This window comes from Triticum dicoccoides, chromosome 4A (assembly GCF_002162155.2).
Source record: "Triticum dicoccoides isolate Atlit2015 ecotype Zavitan chromosome 4A, WEW_v2.0, whole genome shotgun sequence".
In the NCBI taxonomy this organism is placed as follows: Eukaryota; Viridiplantae; Streptophyta; class Magnoliopsida; order Poales; family Poaceae; genus Triticum; species Triticum dicoccoides.
The window spans coordinates 618,676,046-618,700,641 of record NC_041386.1 but is presented as its reverse complement, the minus strand read 5'-3'; the positions used below and the strand labels follow the sequence as shown (position 1 = coordinate 618,700,641).

General features: G+C 45.1%; 1 protein-coding gene and 1 pseudogene across 2 annotated transcripts; both read left to right on the top strand.

Annotated features, from left to right (window-relative positions):
• The first annotated feature begins 332 nt into the window (after positions 1-332).
• Positions 333-6,407, top strand: LOC119287412 (CTD small phosphatase-like protein 2). 2 transcript variants are annotated; one of them, XM_037566947.1, is made up of 7 exons: positions 333-583; positions 1,714-1,953; positions 2,449-2,570; positions 2,907-3,000; positions 3,747-4,073; positions 4,827-5,164; positions 5,801-6,407. In XM_037566947.1, the coding sequence occupies exons 2-7, from the start codon at positions 1,800-1,802 to the stop codon at positions 6,017-6,019; spliced, it is 1,254 nt and encodes a 417-aa protein (XP_037422844.1). In that variant the 5' UTR covers positions 333-583; positions 1,714-1,799; the 3' UTR covers positions 6,020-6,407. The 2 variants fall into 2 exon arrangements, with proteins under 2 accessions (XP_037422844.1, XP_037422843.1); XM_037566946.1 differs by having other exon boundaries at positions 1,631-1,953.
• Positions 6,408-9,921: 3,514 nt separating this feature from the next.
• Positions 9,922-14,273, top strand: LOC119283853 (annotated as a pseudogene).
• The last annotated feature ends 10,323 nt before the right edge of the window (positions 14,274-24,596 follow it).

Below are 24,596 nucleotides of genomic sequence, written 5' to 3'. Positions count from 1 at the left end.
ATTTTTTGTAATGTATGCATGTTAGTAAGTTGGTCAAATTAACGACTAAATTGAGATGGAGGGAGTACAGCGTAACATGCATGAGTATTTTATAAACAATTCGAAGTTCCGTAGTTTCACCACGCACTGTTGGTTTGAATTTGAATTTTAGTCCATCGGTAGCCCCTCCATAGAAAAGCACTCCGTTTTCCAGAAACGCACCCCGGTTTTGGAAGTAATTACCTAGGACTGCCACCGCGTGCCCCCCAAACCCCCGGCCGCCCGCAGCCGCAGGGTTCTCCTCCTCATCACTCCCCCGAAGCGTTGCGCTGCGGCTAGCCTCTCTCTCTCTCTCCCCCTCTCCCCCGTGCGCGACAAGCGGCTAGGGTTTCGCCCTCCCACCCCCGCTCCGCCGTCGCCGTCCTTGCCTCCCGCCTCCCGCATACCATCCCCGCCGCCGTTCCTCGCCCCTCCGCCGACCGCGTCCTCTGCCGCCGGCTGCTTCCACCGAGCTCCCGCGCCAGCAGATCGACGCCGCCGGGCCCGTCCGCCCCGACTCGCCGCCGCCCAGCTCGTCCCCGGCCTCCAGCTCGCCTCCGCCCAGGTTAGACCTCCCTCTCCAACTCGCCGCCGACTAACTTCCGTATAATATTCAGCTCGGAGCAAGTGACCCGTAGATTGGTCCCCCACAGATAGGAGGCCCTCGGCGGGCGCCTGGCTGGGATTTGCCCCGTTCGATTGCGAGTAGTGCGGTAGCGGTTCTGCCGAAGCAATGCTCTGACTCTCTAGCTGCTAATTGCCCTTCCTGACAAACAAAGCGTGTGCAATTTCTGACAACCAATGATTTATAATTGTATTTAGGGTATGCGGTTTCAAATTCGAATTGTTGGATGATTAGGGATGTTCGAATTTACTCCAAATAGAAGAATGGCAGGAAGGGGTGGGGCTAACCCTTATTTTGGTAAAGGAAGGAGTGCCTGGAGCGTTGGAATATTTTAAATTGATAAACACCTGTGTTTCGTGGAATGTAGACTCCAGGAATTTTGCGTCTCTTAGACTAAACTTCTTGTTTCCGTAAGATTAGCGCATTGGCACACAGACTTGCTGAATTTGAATACTGTCATTGTAATCAACTTTATGTAGCAAAAACATGTGCAGTTTGTGACAGCCAATGATTTCTGGTTATAATTAGGGCATGCGGTTTCAAAATCGAATTGCTGGATGATTTAGGGATGTTCGAATTTACTCCAAATAGAAGAATGACAGAAAGGAGTGGGGCTAACCCCTATTTTGGTAAAGGAAGGAGTGCCTGGAGCGTTGGAATATTTTAAATTGATAAGCACCTGTGTTTCTTGGAATGCAGACTCCAGGAATTTTGCGTCTCTGAGACTAAACTTCTTGTTTCTGTAAGATTAGCGCATTGGCACACAGACTTGCTGAATTTGAATACTGTCATTGTAATCAACTTAAAGTTGCAAATTTAACAGTCTCTGTTATGTTACCCTGCAACACCCTCATTGCTGTCATGTTATCCTGCAAAGTCCTCTCGTTTTAGTCCCGACGTCTCTTCATAGTGATTTGACCTACAGAGATTTGAGCTGGGCTTTACTATACCTTCTGGTAGCTGATTCTCTTCATCAATTTTCATCAGGTCTGTACTCTGAGAGTTACTTCCATTTGCGTTGAAAGCTCTGCGGGTCACTTTGACAGGGTTTGTGCAATTACCCTGAACAGACTTGGCAGAAGTGTGCTTGTGAGGTCTTGTGTTTCTCTTCTCGTATACGAGCCAACTGTGGGCAAGAAGTCTTCTTGATTGAGGGATGCCGACAAGAAAAAAAGGACCTGCAAGAAATGCAACTGTTGAGCATGTTAATACGAAAACTAGTAGACAACCTGGAAGATCCACTCAGTCGGCAGCTCCTGATAAGAAAGTCAATGATCTAATTACTTCTTCCTCCAAAAAGCAGAAACCTGGTAAAGTTCCCCCACCTTTCATCCCCCCTCTTACTGTTCTGTGTTATGGTGCAACTTCATCTCTAGTACAGTATCCCATATGACATTAGTTGATAGAAAATTGGACAGAGGGCAAAGATAAAATATATTTATGGTCACTATCCAACTTGTCATATACTGCCATTTGTCAGTTCTCTTGTTGTCCAAACTATTTTTTTTATGTATAAGTATCTTTGACACACCATCTTATGCACAATTCAGTTTAGTGAAGCAAGATTTATCTCTCCTTTCTTGAGCATGAAAAGGTAATATACCCCTTAGCAAGCTTACTTCTTTGTTGAACCTGATGACTTCACTTCACTTTTGGCAAATGTTCTTTGTGTGATTATTCCTTCAATTGGCTGGAGTTGGTTTGGGAGAATGTAATATTATGAACTTTTAGGAGGTTGGCTACCTGGTATCTACTGGAGGTGTCTTAGTTTTACGCTAACATTGCTCTAATTGTTGACTCCGCAGCCGAAGACCCTCTGAAGAAGAACCAAGTTCTCAGTGGTGGAAGAAAATTAACATCTCTATGTGATTCTGATACTGAAAATGGAGTTGCTGATGTGCCAAGTAGTAGTATGCTTGATCACAAGGTATGGCTCATTCTGGTTTAAGTGAGTTATATATACGATCTGGCTTTGTCTGCCGTTGTTATCATGCAGTGCAGTCCAGCAAAGATGATAAAATGAGCTGAAAACTGAATACCGTCTCTTTTAAATATTCTTTTTCTGCACAGCAACATTTTGGGATGTAAAAACAAAATATTTAAGTCCTTAATAAGCTATACCTGAGATATGTGTATGCTGTAGGTCTATTTTTCTCATCTCCAAGACTACAACTATGAACCTCATTGTGCAGCAATCAATTAATTCTGTCTCTGTTCTTTACTTTACATTCTTATACATCTATTTGGTCTTTTTTTTTTCTAGCTGTCTCACGGAAATGATGATGAACCATGTGAGAACATATTTTCTCAACCATTCCACCATCATAATGAAGACGGCAGTGATGGCTTGAGCAAAGGTACACACAATTAGAACATTGAGATTCCCTCTAAACGATGCTGTTTGAATATTTTGCCATCTTATGATGTATCAGTGTGCTACATTAATGCATAAGCCGTTAGTATCTAGTAACTTGGCTGGTATGGCTTCTTATTTTCCTCGATGTCTTGCGTATCTATAAGGTATATATGCGCATAGCACCACATCCTTTCCCTAATTTATAAATGTATAGGTCAATATGTACTTAGATCTGTCCCATAGTCAATGTAACCTCACCTTTGTGGAATATTTGATTTATATTAACATTATCAAGCTCTTTTATGAAGCAGATATGTAATTTCTGACACTCCTTTATGAGTCGTAACAAGTAAAAGTTTCAAAGTCCTTAGTCACTGTATTTGCTTTGCCTTTCCCTGACTAATCTAGACTGCATGCAAATTTTCTGTCTTATTTGTTTTATTGTATGGCTGCAGTGGTATTTTAAGAACTTGGTAGATAAAAAATTGAAGTACGCCCTCCGATCCATATCAATTGTCGCAGGATTGTACTAAATCTGCGACAATTGATATGGATCGGAGGGAGTATGTAAATTAGTTATTTTTTATTTGCATCCTGTACTGTGAAAAATGTGATTATTTATGCCAACACAACACCGTGTAATTCATGTACATTAGCAATTTTCAGATCCATGTTTGAATTTTCACATCCATGCATATAATCAATAATAAGTATTCCTTTGTAAGTGGCTTGACACTCTTATTGCAGTTCCTGTGCAATCAACATGTGGTAATACAAAGCGCGCAGATGATGAGTACAGTGAATTGGGTAGTCTTTCTCCCGAGGTGTCTGCTATATATCTTGCAATGCAGCACTCTAAGCTGGAGTGTATTGATGAACAAAGTCAAGATTCTATCTCAACAGATGGCGGGTGTGCTGATCCTGATGAGACTGAGGAGCTTGATGAGTTTGACCCTTATACCTTCATAAAGGATTTGCCTGAGTTATCTATGGTTGTACCCAAGTTTCGACCCGTTCTTCTTCCAAAGCAAACTCGGAGCTGCCCTCGAACCACCCTTGTCCTTGATCTGGATGGTAAGATGATTGTTTGGGTGAATATTTTTATCTCTGATATATGCTCTTGAGTATTGACGAAATATCTTGATGGAATAACTATTTTAAAGATGTTTCTTCTGTGAATAATGAAGTAAATATTACCACTTCTCTACATTACCCCCTCTTTTCCTGTTATGAGCCATTCAAGTCGTTAAAGCAATGATTAATATGATCAATATCTTTAGTACTCCCTCCGCCTCAAAATTCTTGTCTTAGAGTCGTCTAGATACGGATGTATCTAATACTAAAACGTTACTTGATACATCCGTATTTAGACAAATTTAAGACAAGAATTTTGAGACGGAGGGAGTACAAGAGAGAACATCAATTACATGCATCCAGTTAAGGCAAGGGTGCCAAATGAAACAATTGTGGTAAATTTGTCAGAGGTAGTAAAACGAATAGTAATGGCAGATGAAAAAAAGTGAACATGATTTCACATGTTTGTTAGTCTTATGGGTACTGCAACATGATCATCATTATTTATGTACTATGTTCATTATTTATTTGTTTATGTACTATTCACATAACTATGAACTTGTTACTTAATGTTAGCCAAGTGGGATTTTGTGGCTGTGCACCAATCTCTGGTCTTTTTGGTTACGTCTTTCTACTTGTTCTATCAAATGGAATTATATTTGGTGTTAGTTCTTATTTGTAACCATGGTGTTTTACGTTCATTATGTATTCAGTGTTAACCTAACCTGAAGCTATTTCCATAATGTCATGCAGAGACACTGGTGCATTCTACTCTTGAGCCGTGTGAAGATTCTGATTTCACTTTCCCAGTTCATTTTAATCTCAGAGATCACACAATCTATGTACGGTGCCGTCCATATCTGAAAGATTTCCTGGAGAGAGTAGCCAGCATGTTTGAGATAATCATCTTCACAGCTAGTCAAAGTATCTATGCAGAACAACTACTTAATGTTCTTGATCCCAAAAGAAGGTTGTTCCGTCATCGAGTTTATCGTGAGTCTTGTGTCTATGTGGAGGGCAACTATTTAAAGGATCTATCTGTTCTTGGGCGTGACTTGTCTCGTGTTGTCATAGTTGACAATTCTCCGCAGGTATTTGTTAAACCATACACGTTAGTTATTCATGGATTAGTTCTTTCTCCTGTTCGAATTTTTCTGGAATGCTATTGGAGCCAATCTAGTCTTAATGATTTTATTAGCACTGGTCTTCATTACAGCTATTTTTTTTTACTATAAACAGTAGGGTAAAAACCCCACTGCTACAGCTCAATTTTATCCTGGTTTATGGTCATGATGTTTGGGTCTGACTCTTCTTGGTTGTTCCGAAATAGCAACATGAATGATCTATCCGTAAAACCTATCTTACTGGCTAGTGCCTTAACTAGTTTCCTTCAGTTTTGAACCTTTCACCTTACTATTACTTGTGAAGCATTTTCAGTTGGAATATAACCTTCCACTTTACTTTTTCACTGGGATTGATTGCCCCAGGAAGAAACTTGATCATCCCTTTGCTGAGCAGCGTTCCTGTTGTGGCTCCTCAGTAGTAAGCAGCAGTATCATGGGTGTAGTTAATTCCTCCTTGCTGTGCAATGAGATTCTCATAAGTTACTATTTCTTCATTCTGTTTTTGTGTAGCAACGAGTTTCCCCTTTATTCTCTGCTAGTACTACAAACACACATGTTAGCAGATGAAGCAAGAGGTCTTTTATGATATATTCTTGCTTTCAGGCCTTTGGGTTCCAACTAGACAACGGCATACCGATCGAGAGCTGGTTCGACGACCCAAACGACAAGGAGCTGCTAGCACTGCTGCCATTCTTGGAAAGTCTGGTTGGGGTGGAAGATGTCCGGCCATTCATCGCAACTAAGTTCAACCTCCGCCAGAAGGTGGCCAGCGCGACTTCCCTCGCGATGCACTTCTTTCCTAATGCGGAGCGTGCCAACTGAAGCACTCCGACAGAAAACAAAAACAGGCAATCAAGTGCTCGTAAGGATATCTGAAATTCAGAATCCTTTGTTGTCGTGGTACAATCATGTGTCATTTAATTTTGAACCGCCAGACAGACGGATGTATAATTTGGGCTGTTGTATGTTTCTAAACACCGGTAATCTTTAGGGAACCTTGTACAAGCAGTAGCCAGGACCCAGAAGGGTTGTCAGTCAGTGACCATGTTGCGCGATGGATGCGCAGAACTGCCCAGCATTGTAATAGGTCAGCAGACATTTGTCGGAATTTGTTGTGCTCGCTAAAGTTGTGTTGCAGCATGTAGTTTCCAAGTAGAGTACGCAAGTCAGTGAGGATTTTAGCTGCCAATTGAGCATTTTAGCTTTTATATCCCGGTGGTAATATAGCTTTCGTCTGCTGTGCTTGAATCTGTGCATTTTAAAACCGAACAAAAAAAAAACATGCCAAGAAAAACCAAAGCTAGTATCTTTTTTCGGGGTTCATGGTTTACAGTATGGTGTATATATAGAATCTATATAAAGATCATACAATGGTCGGGTTTCTTGGGTATAAAATTGATTTTGTTCTCTTTTTTATTGCTTGGTTATTTCGATTTTTTTGAGGGGTGATTTCGATTTTTATTGACAATTACCGGGTGAACAGAAATTATCGATTGGAGGAAAGCACAGCCCGGCCCACTGTAAACCGCTGCTGGTGCTGTTGTACAGTCCACCAGCCCACCACACTCTCCCCTCAAAAAAAAAAAAAACCAGCCCACCACACGCTCACGGAGAGCTGGCGGTGGTGAGCCGCCGCCAAGCACCAGGGTCGGCGGCGCGGGAGGAACGCAGCTTCGACCACAGAGCGCACCAAGAGGACAAGCAGATGGCTAAAACCGGCCACTGGTAACGCGAAGATGAATGTAGATGGTGGGGTCTCGAGGAATGGAGCACGAGGAGCAGCGGCTGTTATATGCAGAGATGAAGCGGGGGCTTTTTTGGGAGCTTCTGCAATTGTTTTTGATGGCCTAGTGGATCCACCGAGTCTGGAAGCACAAGCATGCAATGAAGCTTTAGCGCTAGCCAAAGATCTGAATTTGCGGAGAGTTCAGGTGGCCTCGGACTGCCTAGAGGTTTTGAACAACATCAACAAGGGTGGAGCGCCTGTGTATGGTCCGGTCTTGCATGAGATAAAGGATCGGGTGAATGATCTTGAGTTTGTTAAGTTTTCTTTCGAATTTCGTGAATCAAACTATGAAGCTCATGCTTTGGTTAAGGCTGCTACTTCTCTGGCAGTCGGGCGCCACTTGTGGTTAGGGATTACACCCAATATCGTCTGTATTCCGCACTATGTTATTAATGAATAAAATCCCTTTTGCCCCTCAAAAAAAAACCCAGGATCGGCGGCGCGCTAGGCCGCTAGCCCCTCGCTCCTCCGCCGCCGCTCCACCAAACTCGCCGCCTCCCCTCCCTCGGGGTGGGTGCTGCTGGGCGACCTGCCTGCAGGTGAGAATAAAATTGCCTGCCGCTCCTCTGCTAGTGCTGCACAGTACACACTCTGATTATTTTGTGTTCTCACTTGTTGAGATCATCAGATGGCCGTACCCTTCCACCATGTAACCAAGGTTTCGAAATGCATGAGATTCAGATTCCTGAGAACCCTAACACCCACATTGGCAACAAAGGTGAAGAGGCACGATACTAGCAGTAGACGTTGGTTCTACTTGTGTTTTCTCTAGAGTTATGTCGCGCGGAACCGCGGATTGCATAGCCACTGTCGGTTCTTCTGTTAACTTTTATGCCTCTAGTGTTTTATTAACTCTACGAGTAGTACACAACACACTAGTGATAAACAAAAGTATTGATACCGTATAAACCGATATCCCGTATTTACTGAACCGAATAGATCAAATGCACACATTCATGTGCTGTATCTAGCTATGCTTCTTTTCTTCTCTTTTCTTTTCTTCTGTACGGGTGACCCTAAAGATGTAGCGGATATAGTCTCCAATGCCCAACTGTCAAACACACTCCAACTTGCAAAATAGTCTCTCTGCATCTATGCTTGAAGAGGGCAGAAGGCAATGCCTTTTCTTTAGGGAAAGCAAAGCAAAGTGCTTGAAAGAACTAAAAGAGAAGCCCACAAAACAGATCAGGAATGAGTCACATTATCTGCAACTGCAAGCAAGGAACAAATGCTTTGGGAAAACACGGAAGCGAAAGTGGGGCAAAACAAAAAGCTCATACCATGCATCACCACTGCACCCATCTACCAAAACATATGCTAATTGCCCCATCTTGCACTACACTCTGTTCCCAAGCTCTGCCAGCTGCAGGCAAGCGAAAACTTCTTTCAACTCCAGCAAGCCACATGATTGAGTGACACATCTCCACCTTGGACTAAGTACGGCTGCATCTTGTGCACACATAGACATATGTAAGTTTGTTTCCCTCGTAAGTTTTTGCAGCGTCACATCCAGAAATTTAAGCATCTGATCAGCTTTTGTTATTTTTGCAGCGAGTGCGCAAAATCTGCGGCCAATGGGTTAGATATGTTCTTCGCATGGATTTCTTATACTTCTGTGGTGTTAGTTTTGATTGGAGGAAGATGGTCGGGTGATCTGCATCTGGAGTGGATTTTTTTTTTGAGATATTTGTATTTGTACGTGCAACTCTTCTTACTCGTTGAATTGATCTGCCTACGGCTCTAGAGGTATTATTACTCTCTCCGGCATCAGAAAAGTTGATGTTTTAGACATGATTTCACATACAGATATAATTATTCTCCATACTACTCCCTCCGTCCCATAATATAAGAGCATTTTTGACAAAAATGCTCTTATATTATGGGACAGAGGAAGTAACTCCACAACTCAGTAATTCTGGTGTAATACTTTCTACAATTTGCTTCAACATCAGCTTTTTTTATACTGGAGGAAGAACAATGCATATTGTGTGTAGACATAACAGATCGTCTTGCCATAAGTTTTGTCTGTGTTTAATCTGCTTCGCAGATCAAGAGATGTTACATGTTATAACCTCAGCCAGATCTGTGTGTTTTTCTTTTGGAAAAAACTACCAGATTAGGAAATTCAAATCCAAAATTCTAGTTTTCTTTCTGGCGTCTGTATAGCTGCCCCCATGAATATCTAGAAATATAAAGCTTGAAACAGATTTTTTTAAATATCGATGAAAAAAGGAAATATTCCAAAATTCCAGTTTTCTTTCTGGCGTCTGTATAGCCTTCCCCTGAATGTCTAGAAATACAGAGCTTGAAATAGATTTTTTTTTCAATTTTTTTGATGAAAAAACGAAATATAAATAAGCGATGCACCTTTTTGTGATTTCTTTGTTGCAACCGTGTGTATGTGCTAGCAGTTCTTTTTTTAAAGTTAAACATGTTGCAAGATAATAGTCTCTTGGCGTGTATGCATGCTTAAAGGAGGAAGAGACAAACCCTGCTCTAAAGAAAGGCCACAAAAATCTGCGACGTGGGACGATGCCAAAAGCTCCCACCATCATCATACACCTGATTATCGACTGATATCACTGCTCAATCTTGCAGTTCATTCTTCTGTTCGTGAGCTCTTTCACCATCTAAGAAGACCAAGTTGGCTTACTTTTCCATTTCAAGTGATATTTCTTCACCTGGGACTGGATTTCTTTTAGACCACTTTTCTTTTCTCCTCAAATCTTCTTGGCTCTTCCTCCTTTACTTAATCATTAGGTACAAGCTTGTTTTGTCATATGTATTTCCTTGATGCCAGATCGTGAGTTTGACGAGCTTCTAACTCTTGTAGGTAGTGAAGAGATTAATCTGCAGCCAATGGGTTAAAGCATTCAGTCATGGTTTTCTTCTGCTGAGGGTAATTAACTAATTATTGGTTTTGCTGTGGAGCTTCAGAATGGCTGCTGAACCACCTGAACGTACTCTGGTTGGTACCTCTTCTCCTTAATAACCTCACGATGTTGTTGTTTTACATCCTTTAACCTTAACGAAAATCTAGTCTGCATGAACGAATCATGGTCCTGCTCCTGCTTGAACAGTTCTGGACTGCCACAGCCCATGAGATACCATTACCAATAAAGGATATAGTTCTCCGTCCTCAAATAAGTGTGCATATAGAAATTTTAAGACAAATTATGAAGTGGAGTACCAAATGCATTGGGAAGGTGCAAGCCACCATCTCTCTTCTCTTTAATTACCCCCACCTCCAATGAGCTAAGTGAGTGTAGAAATTGAGGAGACCATGTGTTGAACGTTTTTTGTGTGATGAGAGAATCATTTTTTTTCTACTTTAAAGTGCATTGAGGAGATAGAAGTACACTCTTGTGGACAAATTTTGATTGCTAAATGTACACTTATTTGAGGACGAGGGAGTATACATTTTGTGTGGAAAACAACATGTTGCAATAAGGTTATTTTCTTCATTACTATGTTAGTTTCACACTAGTAGAACTTCTAATTAAACTGGGCACATGTCTTGATTTATTAATTAAGATTGCAACATTTGTTGTTTTAGCTTATTAATTTAGCAAAATTGCTAATAGTGTCAGTATGTGTACTTATTTGGTAGTCATATCTAACAGTCATACGTTAATTACTACAGTGGGTAAAAGATTTCGATGACGCTGTTGAGCAACTGATTGATCTTCTGCATCATGGCGATGGTATTGCAGAAGGCAAAATAAAAGCATTCTTGTTTAACGGCTGGTTCGGCGAGGGTCTGGGAGCATCCGCCGTTCTTAGAGCTACAGCAGAACACCTCAAGTCCAAAACAAGTGATCCAGACACGAAACTGCAGTTTGATAAAATTGTGCAAGTCGACTGCTCTTTGTGGAAAAATAGAAGGACCATGCAGCGTCAAATAGCGGCAGAACTGAGCCTTGGGCATTTAATGCCTATTTTTGATAAGCAAGACGAGGACGATGATTTCAGAGGAGTAGATGACAGTTCTAGAGCAGAGATAACAAGCATAGCAAGTGAGATCCATGAATCTCTGATCAATACCAAATTTCTTCTAATTTTGCATTATGGGGGAGATGCAGATATTGATCTGGAGGAGTCCGGTGTTCCTTTACTTGGACGTTTTGGTAAAGGCAAGCTTTTATGGACCAATCATGGAAGATTTCTGTTCTCACGAAAACAACACAAGTTGTTGACATCAAATTTTGTTAATATACGAATGTATTTCCCTGTGCTTCAAATGAAATACAGTGATATCCAGCAACAACTGCAATTCTTTGTTGCACAAAGAAGCTATTGAGGTGATTAGGTACACCGGAATGGATGACATCAACCCAGCAACAGTTGTGGATTGCTTCTTGTACTCATTGTTCCTGATAGAAAAACTACGTGGATTCTCTGGCAGTGGTGACTATGACTGGGCTACTCATGCTTGCAACTACTGGATATGTGACGGAATTATTCAAAGGGAAAGAGCTTGGGAGGTTGGCAGTGCATTATATGGAGTGATAGGGCAGTTGTGCCGTTCTTCACATGCAACGGAAGATCTAGTGGGATACTTCGACCAACAAATAAAACCCTACCGAGGCTGGAAATCAATTGCAAACAATAGAGGAGCACAGAGTATCTCTGCCATTCCAGTTGATGCATCCTCATATTTCTTAACATTTAAGGGACATTGTCTACATTTTTTAGAAAATGTCTATTTTTTAAGGGAGATGGTCTATTAGAACTACCAAATGATGGTTTGTTTCAACTAGCCAGTAACCTCCGTGTGCTAAAACTCTGCAAGTGCAGCTTTGATTTTGCATTTCCTCCTTTCAAATCCTGCAACAACCTAAGGTTCCTTTGGCTTGACCATTGTGCAAACACTGTGAAGGAGCAAGGTGGGGGGACAAGTTTTCCAAACCTTATAGTGCTTGATCTGCGTTACACAGATTATGCCTTGCAGCAGCAGATGATTGAACGGATGACCAATCTAAGGGAGATAAATACAAAAGGAGTCTCATGGAGGAATATAAGTCATGCATGGAAAACATTACAAAATGTTCACAGGCTCCGACTAACCAAATCTTCAGATGTGATCACAGTGGACAATTGCTCCTCCTTGGATATGATCAATCTGGAGCTCTTTGACTTGTCCGGCAATACCTGCATGGCATCATTGCCTGCAGTGTCATCAGCGGCAAGCCTGAAGATGCTTGTTCTTGATGGTTGTTCCAACTTGGAGACCATTGCACTTGAAGGGCATCTTCCACTACTCGAGACTTTTAGCTTTGATGGTTATGGCCCAACAGAGGACTGGGCACATCCCACAAAACTGCCGAAAAAGGAATTTCGGCCAAAGTCTCGTGCAACTTCAACCAAAGAAGCCAAGGTGAAAAAAATCTCCCTGATGGGCTGTGGTCAATTGCATAGCGTATTGACAACTCTGTAGCCTACTCTGCACTGTAGCCTACTCTGCACTGTTAGTGAGCCGCTTGGATTGGAAGTGCTACATGTAGACACTCAGGAGAAGAAAAGTTTAGCTGTCTGTTGTGCGCAAGTGAGTGAGAGTTTCTTTACTTTTGAGGCATGCATTACCGTTATAGATGCAAGGTTTCTTTGGGGGTGCATTGGAGGACTTTATCGGTCGATAAACATATACAGAAGGGACAAGGTGCACCTCCACATCTCTTCTACCATTCATAGCCAAATCAACATGACTAAAAGTATCGAGGGGATTGGCCCTAGCCAGGAGGGTTTTATTCCTACAGGGCGATCGTTACCTTATAAAGATATTATCCTTCTGACGGATGTAGCATGTTTATCCATTGTGTGTGACCAGCGGCAACTTCAACCTCTTGATGTGCATATGGAGATTGGTGATGAAGGCCACAACTTAGAGAGAATAGAGGAGGACGGACGACCTGCTTTCATCTGGTTTGTTTGGGAATGTGTTCAGTTATTGCATGTGCATGACAATTCCTCAATCACGGCTATCCCTCCAAGGGGTCCACGAACTTGGTCTAGACTAACATGGTGTCATGTTGAGAGATGCCCCAAGCTACAGTCTCTCTTTTCTTGTCTGCCTGGATTTAACAACTTCAATTCTTTGAGGACATTTTCCGCGTCTGATCTCCCGATGGCCTACTGCATCTGGGTTAAGACCAAAAATCCTGAAAACCCTCGAGACTGCATATACCTATACAGTGCCTTCACAGCCCTACATCACATATACCTACACAATTGCCCTAGGCTGGTGTTTGTCCTCCCAATTTCCTTCACCTTGCCAAACCTGGAGACCATCCACATCGCATACTGCAGCAACCTCCAATATGTTTTCCCGCTGGACAACAAGTACCCTCCAGAAATAGCATCCGGTGTCACATTCCAGAAGCTGAAGCACATCAAGCTACACCACCTCCACCGGCTGAAGCAGATATGCAAGGCCAGACTGACCGTGCCAGCACTGGAGACAATCAGCCTCAGGGACTGCTGGGCTCTGAGGCGGATACCGGCCGTCGGTGCGCGCCAAGGTCCTAAGCCGGTTGTGGACTGTGAGAAGGATTGGTGGGGCAAGCTCCAGTGGGACGGCCTGGAGGCCGGGCACCACCCGTCGCTCTTCGAAACGCTTCACTCAGCTTACTACAAGGAGGCGCTCCCAAGGGTCTCCGTTCTAAGGTTCGTCCTCAACCCCATGGGCTGCATACACATATCTAGACTGAGCATGCATCTGTCATGGAATTTGCCATCTACTCCCTTCGTTTCTAAATATATTTTTTTAGAGATTCAAATGGACTACCACATACGGATGTATATAGACATATTTTAGAGCCTAGATTCACTTATTCTGCTCCGTGTGTAGTCACTTGTTAAAATATTTAGAAAGACAAATATTTAGGAACGGAGGGAGTATTGATTAAGGTATCCGTTTGACTTTTGTTGTTCGATTCGTAGGTGATGTGTTCCACCCCTCTGCCATGTCTAGCTTGGTCTATAAGATACAACCAAGGGAGGTCAGGCTACATGTTTCTGTGTTTCAAGTGTGGTGCGTTGGCGTGCAGGTTACGCACATACGTTGCTATGCACAAGGAAGAATAAAGGGTGTGTTTTCAGCCACCAAACTCTCTGATTTTGAGTATGCTTGGATTGGATTGTTGTGTGATGCACTTTGGGTGCTGGGCTTTCTCCAGCTTTGGTGTGGTGTTCGCACCTAGCTGGTTAATTTGTGTTGATTCGTGATTTGCTTGTAATAAGATGAGGCTGTGCATGTGCTGTGTGCGCCAACCCAGTGCGCTGTGTGACCGATTGATGAACCACAAATTCAGCTTGTATTTGATCATATACATGACAATGTTGTTGTGATGAGTTGTCGCCTGGTTTCCAATTGCACGGGTTTTTGTAGTGGAAGAGATGTGATGGTGCTGTCATCGACCTAACTGCTGTATACATGAAGGTGGTGTAAGATGAGGCTTCTGGTTTGTAATCTGGCTGTGGCTGCCTAACTTTGTGGGTGTGCATCTTAGAGCATCTCCAACAGGCGCTGGTCGCGTCGCGCGCAAAAAACACGTATGCCGCGCGCGCATCGTCTGGTTTGGCGCGGCACGCAGCACTGGCTCCAGCAGCCGCGTCAAAATGTAGCGCGCGCGCCGCTCCAGCAGCGCGCAAAAATGCAGCGCGCGCGACTCGCACAAACAACATATACATTCAAAAATAAAAGCAAAACAATCAAAAACAAACAAAAATAAATAGTTCAATTTCGTTTATTACAACTCAAACAAACAGTTTATCGTTCAATACAACAAATAGTGCAATTAAACACAACAAATAGTTCAACAATACAATAACGAACGCACAAATCATGATACTCTTTGTCGTTCATTCCATGCCCACCACTCCTCAATGAGATCCTTCTGAAGATCATTATGCGCTGCAGGACGTCGAATGTCATGATAGGAGGCAACAAAACGGGCCACCCTTTCAGCCCTCCGTCGCACTCGCACGGGATATCCCAAGAGCTCATACTGAGAGTAGTCTACATCTTGGCCATGCTCATTCTCGATGATCATGTTGTGCATGATCACACAAGCGTGCATTATGTACCAAAGCATCTTTTGATCTCAAAATCTAGCCGGTCCTCTCACAATAGCAAATTGGGCTTGCAAAATCCCAAAAGCTCTCTCCACATCTTTTCTAGCCGCCGCCTGAGCATTGTGGAAATCAAGATTTTTCTTACCTTCTGGCTTTTTCAACGGCTTGACAAAGGTTTGCCACTTTGGATAGATGCCATCCGCTAGATAATAACCATAGTTGTATGTACGACCATTTGCTATAAACTGCACCGGTGACAACTCTCCATTTGCAATCTTACTCATCAGTGATGACAGGTTGACAACATTGATGTCATTCAAAGATCCAGGCATTCCAAAGAATGCATGCCAAATCCAAGTCTCTTGATCTGCCACCGCTTCAAGGATTATAGTGGAGCCCTTTTTTGGGCCGTGGAATTGCCCATGCCATGCCTTTGGACAATTCTTCCAACTCCAATGCATGCAATCTATTGAGCCAAGCATGCCAGGAAAGCCGCGAGCTTTGTTCATCGCCAAAAGCCTTGCGACGTCTTCAGCGGTGGGAGATCTCAAATACTCCTCGCCAAACACTTGCACAATTCCGACTGCGAAGCGCTTGACACACATGATAGCTTGGCTCTCACCCATAGCCAAGTGATCATCAACTAGATCAGCCGGTATACCGTATGCCAACATACGCAAAGCGGCTGTCACCTTCTGAAAGGTGCTATGCCCGAGCTCTCCGGCGGCATTCCTCCTTTGCTGAAAAAGCGGCCATGGCTCGCTAGTTTCTCTGCAATGCGCCTGAACAACTCGGTGCTCATCCTAAACCGGCGACGAAAATATGACTCGGGGTATGTGGGATTCTCCGCAAAATAATGCCTGATCAATCTATTGTGGGCATCGATCCTATCCCTCCAATTTTTTTGCCGACCCATAACCGAACCACCGTGTTTCGGTTTTTTATTAATATGCATAGCTAGGATCATTGCAAGATCCTCCTCCTCTTCCATATCAAATTCTTCTTCGGAAGAATCATACGACGAACTCATCTACAATGTTCAATACTATGCTATAAATAAAAAACTACAATCAACATGCACGAAATTCATGGCTTTTGAGCAATACATACCTTCTAGGCGTTTTGTCGAACACCTAGCGGGCGCCGAGCGGCAGCGAGCGCGCGGGCGCTGTTCGTCGGGGGACCAGCACGCGCGCGGGGCGGCGGGCCTAGAGGGGGGCCGGAGAAAGCACGCGCGGGGCGGGGATAGGCCGGGGAAGCGCCGGAACGATCGCCGGGTGGCGCGGTCGGCGGCGGCGGCGCGGCTGGAGGGGGGTTGGGAGGTGCGAGCGAGCGCGCGAGAGTCCAGTGTGCGGGAGCGGGCGCAGCAAATAAGCGGCGCGCGATTGCGTTTCGGCCCGCGCGCTGGATTACGTATGCCGCGCGCGCGGTTTTCGCGCGCCCGCGGGAGCAGCTCTTCCAGTTGCGCGCGCTAAAAGGGGGGGATTTTGCGGCGCGACTATTGGAGATGCTCTTAGGGTGGATAAATACTTTTGGTTTCTATTAATGAAATTAAATTAGGGGAAACCCTTCCTATCAAAATAAATAAATAAATAATCATTTGGTTAGCTTAGCTGGTCAACCTCACGTGAATCGCCTACAACTCATTGGATAGGGCAAAGCAATTGTACCCATGTAGTATGTATCATGTGAAATTAAACCACTCTTGTGTGTCCTGAGAGCTTAGATTGAGATTTGTTGTGTTCACTGCAAGGGAGCATTTAATTTGGTTCTCGTGCTAGCGCTTGCTTAGCCCGGCCCAGCAAGGAAGCGAAGTATTTGGTTACTGCTGGGCAAGCCTGCCTCGTTGCCAGCGGTTTCTAGCTTTTTCCGTGTTGGAGCGAGCGAGCCGATTTGGCTCGCCTCCGTCGGCAAGGCTGGCTTTGCCTAGCGAGGCAATCTGGCGAGGGATCCAAACGTTTCCCAAGTTACTCCCTCCACTTCTAGATACATCATTTTAGCGACAACTAATTCCGGTGTTTATTTGACCAAATGCTTTGTTCTCTCAGTTTTACTGTATGTATGTAACTACCGTGAACAGCCTGGTGGGAAAATCCAACGAACGAGGAGATGTGACCGGTTTTTCTTTTTCTTTTTCAGAACATGATTGACGGAATTACTTAATCTGCGGTCCATGTGTAGCGGGAGCGGCGGCCGGCCGCAGATTGAGATCCACGATCGAGTAGTCAATCCATTTTCTACCTTGCTCTCCCAAATCAAACCCTAGTCTCCGATCCGGCCGGCGCACAATGTCATGGGCGTGGCGACCGTTCCTCGCTCGATCTCACCCCCTCCTCATCTCCCGTCTCCGGCCAGTCCGCCGCCCCATCGCCGTTCTTGGCCGAGATGGCCCGATCGGCTCACGAGGTTATGCCTCCAACTCCAACTCCGATGGTGACTCGCATGCCGAGGTCGCGACGAAGCGGCATCTCTACGTGGTGCTCGACGCCACAAACTAGACCTTGGCGCCGAGGACGATCTGGACGGCGGCGGTGCGCGGCCCCTTCCGGACCCTCCGCTCCTGCGCGTGGTGCTTAAAACCGTCCGAGAGCGCGCGCAGTTCGCCGCCGTAGGCAGCAGCATCGTCGCCATAGGCACCCCTTTGCGCTACGGCTGTTGGCCCGGCCAGCTCGGCGTCCTCCTCATCTACGACACCAAACGGCGGCGATGGCCGTCTCGCCTCAGGTCCCAAGGGGCTTCCTAGAACTTGGCCACAAGGCAGCCATGGCCGTCGGAAACAGGCTGTACATGCTCGAGGCCAAGTCCGACGTGTGGAACAGCGGCGGGTACCTGCACTGCCTGCGCGACGGCGACGGCGACGGCCACGACGACGACGTCGGCGGGTGGACCGGTTGGCAGCCACTGTCCAACTACCCGCGGTGGTGCTGGAGCGCCGACGCGACTCCTCGGACCCTCCTGTCCTCCCCGACTCCTCTGACGCTCCCGTTCTGTACCGATCGACAACATCATGGCGTACGCGGCGCACGGGCAGCCGCCGGGGCGGCACGAGATATTCGTGTCCGTGAGATCCACGAACAGGAGCAAGTACCCTCTGATGGGCCGTCTAGGCGTCGGCACCTTCTCTTTCAGCACGGCGACCCGCGAGTGGACGCAGCGCGGCAACTGGCAGCTGCCGGCCCATGGCCACGCCCACTACGACGGCGAGCTAGGAGCGTGGCTCGGGCTCCACGCCGTCAACGACGAAGGCGACATGTATTGCCCCCGCGTAACGGACGGGCGCCTCTGTATCGGCGACGTCACTTCCCACCCGGCCGAGTGGGAGGTCGGCAGGGAGCAGCTGTTCCGCCTGGATGAGGATGCCGCGGCAGGCTGGAGGCACGCTGATGCGAAGCTCGTGCCCATGGTGGCGAGTGATGGTGGCAGCTGAGTACTGCATCATGGAGCGCCTACGACACAAGAAAGAGAAGGAGAAGGAGAAGGTGGTGTTCATCAACGGGGTCAACCATTGGTACGAGAAGGAAGAGGAGGAGGAGGAGTGTCTCTTGCGGCTCACCAGCTTCCGTGTCAAGCGCGGTGAGGACGGCGAGCCGGTGGCCACGGTTCGACGGCCACCTCGCTGTTACAAGCTGTACAGGCACAACAAGAATTTTGAGGCTCAAGCGTTCTGGATGTAATTAGCACACAGCTAGCGTTTGTTCGTTGGATGAATTCTTGCTGTATACTAATCCGACCGGAATTAACTAGTTTTTGTTGAAATGGATGTATTCGACGTAGTTCAGTTGGCAATGAATTTTCTTGTTTAAATCCTCGGCTCCGGGCTTTAGGGCCAGTTCTTTTGGGCGGCTTAAAAAATAAGCTGCCTCTCCCCAGCTTAAAAAATAAGCCGCTCTCAAAATTCATGAAGGCTTCTAGATTAGTAATCCCATAACTAGTTCAGAACCCCCAATAAATAAGGTAGGGGGCTTATGACAAAAGCTAGGGAGGAGACGGCTTATTTTTTAAGCCGCCAAAAGAACTGGCCTTTAATGTGGCATTCTATTGAATATTTCCTTACATACTTCTTTATATTTCCGACGGATTATTGGAGCAATATATTTTTAACAACGTCTCATTCGACATGGCGTACATTAAATCATTCGACGCTGTAAGATTCGTCCAGCTGAGTGTTTTGTTTCGTTTCAACCCGTTAAGAAGCGTTACCAGCCCGTTAGTTAGTTAGTTAGTTAGTTAGTTTCTTTCTATTAGTTCTTGGATGGGCTGGAGTAGGGGTGCGTTCTGTGATAGCAAGTAGGGGTGCGTTCTGTGATAGCAATTAGTTAACGAGCGCTTTTTCGGAAGTCTCGCAACGATCAGCGTCATTTGGCGCGCTCTCAGCCATTTGTCATGTGTCGTGCTCTGGACGCTCTCTTCGGATTTTGTTCTTTTTTTTATTTTTCCGCACGTGTTTTCGGCTTTTTAAACGGTTTGTTTCGGGTTTTTTCGACATTTTGATTTTCATTGGTCTTCCTTAGATTTTCGATCAAATAAAATTTCAAAATAAAAATTGCGTGAAAAACATGTTTTTTTTCTTTCGTGAGAGTCACAATTTTGCTTTCGTGAGAGGCATGGTTTTTCTTTCGCGAGAGTCACGGCCATGTCTCTCGGAAACAGAAAAAACACGTTTTCTGTTTTTTTTCTTTCACGAGAGACACGGTTATGCTTTAGCGAGAGTCACGGCCGTGCCTCTTGAAAACGAAAAAAAACGCATTTTCTGTTTTTTCTCCTTTCGCGAGAGTCATGGTTTTGCTTCCGTGAGAGGCACGAGAGTGTGAAAGTGCGTTATATCGACTAGAGGGGGGTGAATAGGCGATTTTTACAAATTCATCACTGAGAAATTTCTAGGTGAAGAAATTCCTAAGCAACGACACACTAGCAGCGGAATAAGTACTCAAGTATAAGCATAACAGAGCAACAGCATAGTCATCATGATGAAATGAAAACAAGCACAGAGTACAGATAGCGTGAAAACAGGATAAGTAGACTAAAGACTATGTGACTGAAGAATTAGTATTGAGAAAATAGAGAAAATCTTCAATCAAAGTCTTCACACAGTAATGATCAAATTCATCAACACATTAATGAGAAAATGGAAGGGTTGAGAAAATAGAACCAGTTGGCTTGGTGAAGACAATGATTTAGTAGACCAGTTCCAACTACTGTGACAGTTGTACACCTGGTTGGAGCGGCTGGGTATTTAAACCCGAGGACACACAGTCCTCACCGTATTCTCTTTGAGCTAAAGTCATACAGACCTCGCCCAATCACTCGTGATAACTCTTCAGGTGACTTCCAAACCTTCACAGACTCGGTCACTTGGCGATCCATAATTTCTCTTGGATGCTTAGACCATGACGCCTAACTGTCTGGAGGATACATAGTCCTCAAAGGTAACAAGCGTCGGTTCCACACAGGAACAATCTCTTCAGTGATGCTCAATCACTTTGGATTTGTAGGTGTTTGGGTTTGGGTTTTCCTTGATGATTTTCGCTCAAAGTCCTCGGAGGATGGGATGCTCTCAATGACAAGTGTCAGTTTCTCTCGGAGCAGCCAACCAATTAGTGGTTGTAGGAGGCGGCTATTTATAGCCTAGGGAACAGTCCGACATGATAAGACATAAATGCCCTTCAATGATATGACCATTAGGTGGGTAGATATTTTGGGACAGCTGGCGCATAGCACAGCAACGGTCGGATATTTGAGGTTCAAATTCCTTGGGGCTATCATGTTCCTCACTGTGTAGGCAATCCGCACTGGCGAATTCCTAACTCCTCAGTCAGAACAAATTCCCCAGAGACCAGAAGATCTTCGTCTCTGTCACTGAAGAAATTGACTGAACTGATATGAGATTTCCAATGGCTTCACTCGAAAGGATTGGGTAGGTGTAGGATTTTGAGATGAGCATCACTTGAAAATCACTTTTCTTAGTATTACCTCGACCCCCTTTAACAATACGATGTTTCCTATGACTCAAAAAAGAGAAAAAGAAACTACAAAAACACAAGTCTTCACGCTTCATAATCCTCGCAAGAATATCCAAGTCTTCAAGGTCACACCAATTTCTTCACTTTCAGAATCTTCAGGAGAACCAAAGTCTTCAACTGAAGACATAGATTTTTGGGGGTCGACTTTCATCGTAAATATCGAACTCCTCATTGACTTATAGAGCCTGTGTACACTCACAAACATATTAGGCCCTTAACCTATAAGTCTTCAATACACCAAAATCACTAAGGGGCACTAGATGCACTTACAGTGCGTTTTGCGAGTCACGATCGTGCCTCCTCAGGAATGAAAAAAAACACATTTTATCTTTTTTTTCTTCCGCGAAAGTCATGGTTTTGCTTCTGCGAGAGGCACGATTGTGATTTCGTGAGAGGCACGGGCGTGCCTCTTTCGAAAAGGGAAAAACCCCGTGTTCCCGGTTTGGTTTTTTTGTCCGCATTTTTCATAAAAAAGTTCCTCAAAACCTATCAACATGAGATTTAGTTTTGAAGGTCTCGACGCAAGAAATCCAACGGTGAAAGCGGTTCGAGATTTGGACGCACGGTTTAAGAGATAAAATGTTTTGAATAAACAGATCTGTGAAAAAAGGAAAAACTCCTAGGTTGCAACAAGTGGCGCGCATACAGCGCGCCACTTGTCCCAACCGGAGAAGGTTGGAGTGATCTTTACAACAAATACTCCTCAACTAGTGATTTCGGTGTTCTGTCCTTTTCTTCTTCTCATCGCCGTGGACTGGGCCTGGGTCAGGGCGCGTTATATCCTTTTACTTCATCGCCGTGTGCTAGGGCATGGATGCAGGTCTTTTCCCTTGCTTATTTTGGACCTTTTTTGTGTCCCTAATTTTAACACCCGGGAGAACAGAGGAGAAGCGGTCACTTAGGAGGGTGTCTCTGACTTTGCCTTAGAAAAGTCTGATGCTAGGCGTCAACGACTGATGTTAGATAAAACTTAGGCCCTGATTGGATTGCTGTTTTCCAACGCTTTACACACGATACACACCTCCATCCGTCGTTTTCATTCTTCGTTGAAAATTACATACATCCGGTGAAATACATGTGTAGAATAAATACAGTTGTAAAAGGATACACCGATTCCAAGCAGGGCCTTAGTCGGTTGACCAGTCGTCCAATGTGTTTTGATCTGGAAGTGCCCAACCACCAGATTAAGGCTAGCCATAGTGGTGGTATCATAATCGGTATCATGCACTCAGAAATAGCAAATATGCTGCTGGGGCAAAGAATTAAAGAAGATAGAGAGGGTTGGAGTAACATAGGTAGATACTGTATCATGTTAATGATGCTAATTCGTGTTATGCATGGCAATAAATATGATCATCTATGATATTACTCTATGATACTATGCACTATAAAGGTAGTATCATACACTAGTATCATATGCATGATACTTGGTCTCGGAGCGTCACATACTACCAGGTATGTGTGGTGGGAAAGACGTAAACTGGTTCATGATGAAGCAATACAAAGTGCATCCCAGATCTCTATGGGGATTCGTGACCTTACAACAAACTTTGCTATTGGTTCATCCCCAAGAGCGACGATAAAAAAAGGGGGCTGAAATCGTCCCACGTTTTTTTTGTAAAACTCAATACTGATACATCCTTTGACCATGATCAACTTAGCGGCGCAGTCAGGGCGGTTTTTAAGAATTAAAAAAGGCAAATTCATTGCACGGGGAATAGAAGGATAGACTGGTGCGCAGATGTCCTTGTTGGAAATATGCCCTAGAGGCAATAATAAATTAGTTATTATTATATTTCCTTGTTCATGATAATCGTTTATTATCCATGCTATAATTGTATTGATAGGAAACTCAGATACATGTGTGGATACATAGACAACACCATGTCCCTAGTAAGCCTCTAGTTGACTAGCTCGTTGATCAATAGATGGTTACTGTTTCCTGACCATGGACATTGGATGTCAATTGATAACGAGATCACATCATTAGGAGAATGATGTGATGGACAAGACCCAATCCTAAGCCTAGCACAAAGATCGTGTAGTTCGTATGCTAAAGCTTTTCTAATGTCAAGTATCATTTCCTTGGACCATGAGATTGTGCAACTCCCGGATACCGTAGGAATGCTTTGGGTGTACCAAACGTCACAACGTAACTGGGTGACTATAAAGGTGCACCACAGGTATCTCCGAAAATGTCGGTTGGGTTGGCACGAATCGAGACTGGGATTTGTCACTCCGTGTAAGCGGAGAGGTATCTCTGGGCCCACTCGGTAGGACATCATCATAATGTGCACAATGTGATCAAGGAGTTGATCACGGGATGATGTGTTATGGAACGAGTAAAGAGACTTGCTGGTAACGAGATTGAACAAGGTATAGGGATACCAACGATCGAAACTCGGGCAAGTACAATACCACTAGACAAAGGGAATTGTATACGGGATTGATTAAGTCCTTGACATCATGGTTCATCCGATGAGATCATCGTGGAACATGTGGGAGCCAACATGGGTATCCATATCCCGCTGTTGGTTATTGGCCGGAGAGGTGTCTCGGTCATGTCTGCATGGTTCCCGAACCCGTAGGGTCTACACACTTAAGGTTCGATGACGCTAGGGTTATAAAGGAAGTTTGTATGTGGTTACCGAATGTTGTTCGGAGTCCCGGATGAGATCCTGGACGTCATGAGGAGTTCCGGAATGGTCCGGAGGTAAAGATTTATATATGGGAAGTCCTGTTTTGGTCACCGAAAAGGTTTCGGGGTTTATCGGTAATGTACCGGGACCATCGGAGGGGTCCGGGGGTCCACCGGGGTGGGGCCATGGGCCCCAGAGGCATACATGGGCCAAGTGTGAGAAGGCACCAGCCCCTAGGTGAGCTAGGGCGCCTCCCACCATGGCCCATGCGCCTAGAAGGGGAGAGGGGGCAAACCCTAAGGGCAGATGGGCCCTAAGGCCCATGCTCCCTGCGCCTCCCTCTCCTCCCCCTCTTGGCCGCCACCCAAAACCCATCTAGGGCTGCCGCCCCCCCTAGGGGTGGGAACCCTAGAGGGGGCGCACCCTCCTCCCTCTCCCCTATATATAGTGAGGCCTAGGGGCTGCCCACAGCACGATATCTGATCTCTGCCTGTTGGTGCAGCCCTCCCTCTCTTTCTCCTCATATCTCGCGGTGCTTGGCGAAGCCCTGCAGGATTGCCACGCTCCTCCATCACCACCACGCCGTTGTGCTGCTGTTGGATGGAGTCTTCCTCAACCTCTCCCTCTCTCCTTGCTGGATCAAGGCATGGGAGACGTCACCGGGCTGTACGTGTGTTGAACGCGGAGGTGCCGTCCATTCGGCACTTGGTCATCGGTGATTTGGATCACGACGAGTACGACTCCATCAACCCTGTTCACTTGAACGCTTTCGCTTAGCGATCTACAAGGGTATGTAGATGCACTCTCCTTCCCCTCGTTGCTAGTCTCTCCATAGATAGATCTTGGTGACACGTAGGAAAATTTTGAATTTCTGCTACGTT

Excerpts from the sequence above, each read along its gene's own strand:
- LOC119287412 (XM_037566947.1), top strand. The coding sequence starts at position 1,800 with ATGCCGACAAGAAAAAAAGGACCTGCAAGAAATGCAACTGTTGAGCAT. Across the intron at positions 1,954-2,448 it reads CTCCAAAAAGCAGAAACCTG|CCGAAGACCCTCTGAAGAAG; the intron begins GTAAAGTTCCCC and ends TTGACTCCGCAG. Across the intron at positions 4,074-4,826 it reads CCTTGTCCTTGATCTGGATG|AGACACTGGTGCATTCTACT; the intron begins GTAAGATGATTG and ends AATGTCATGCAG.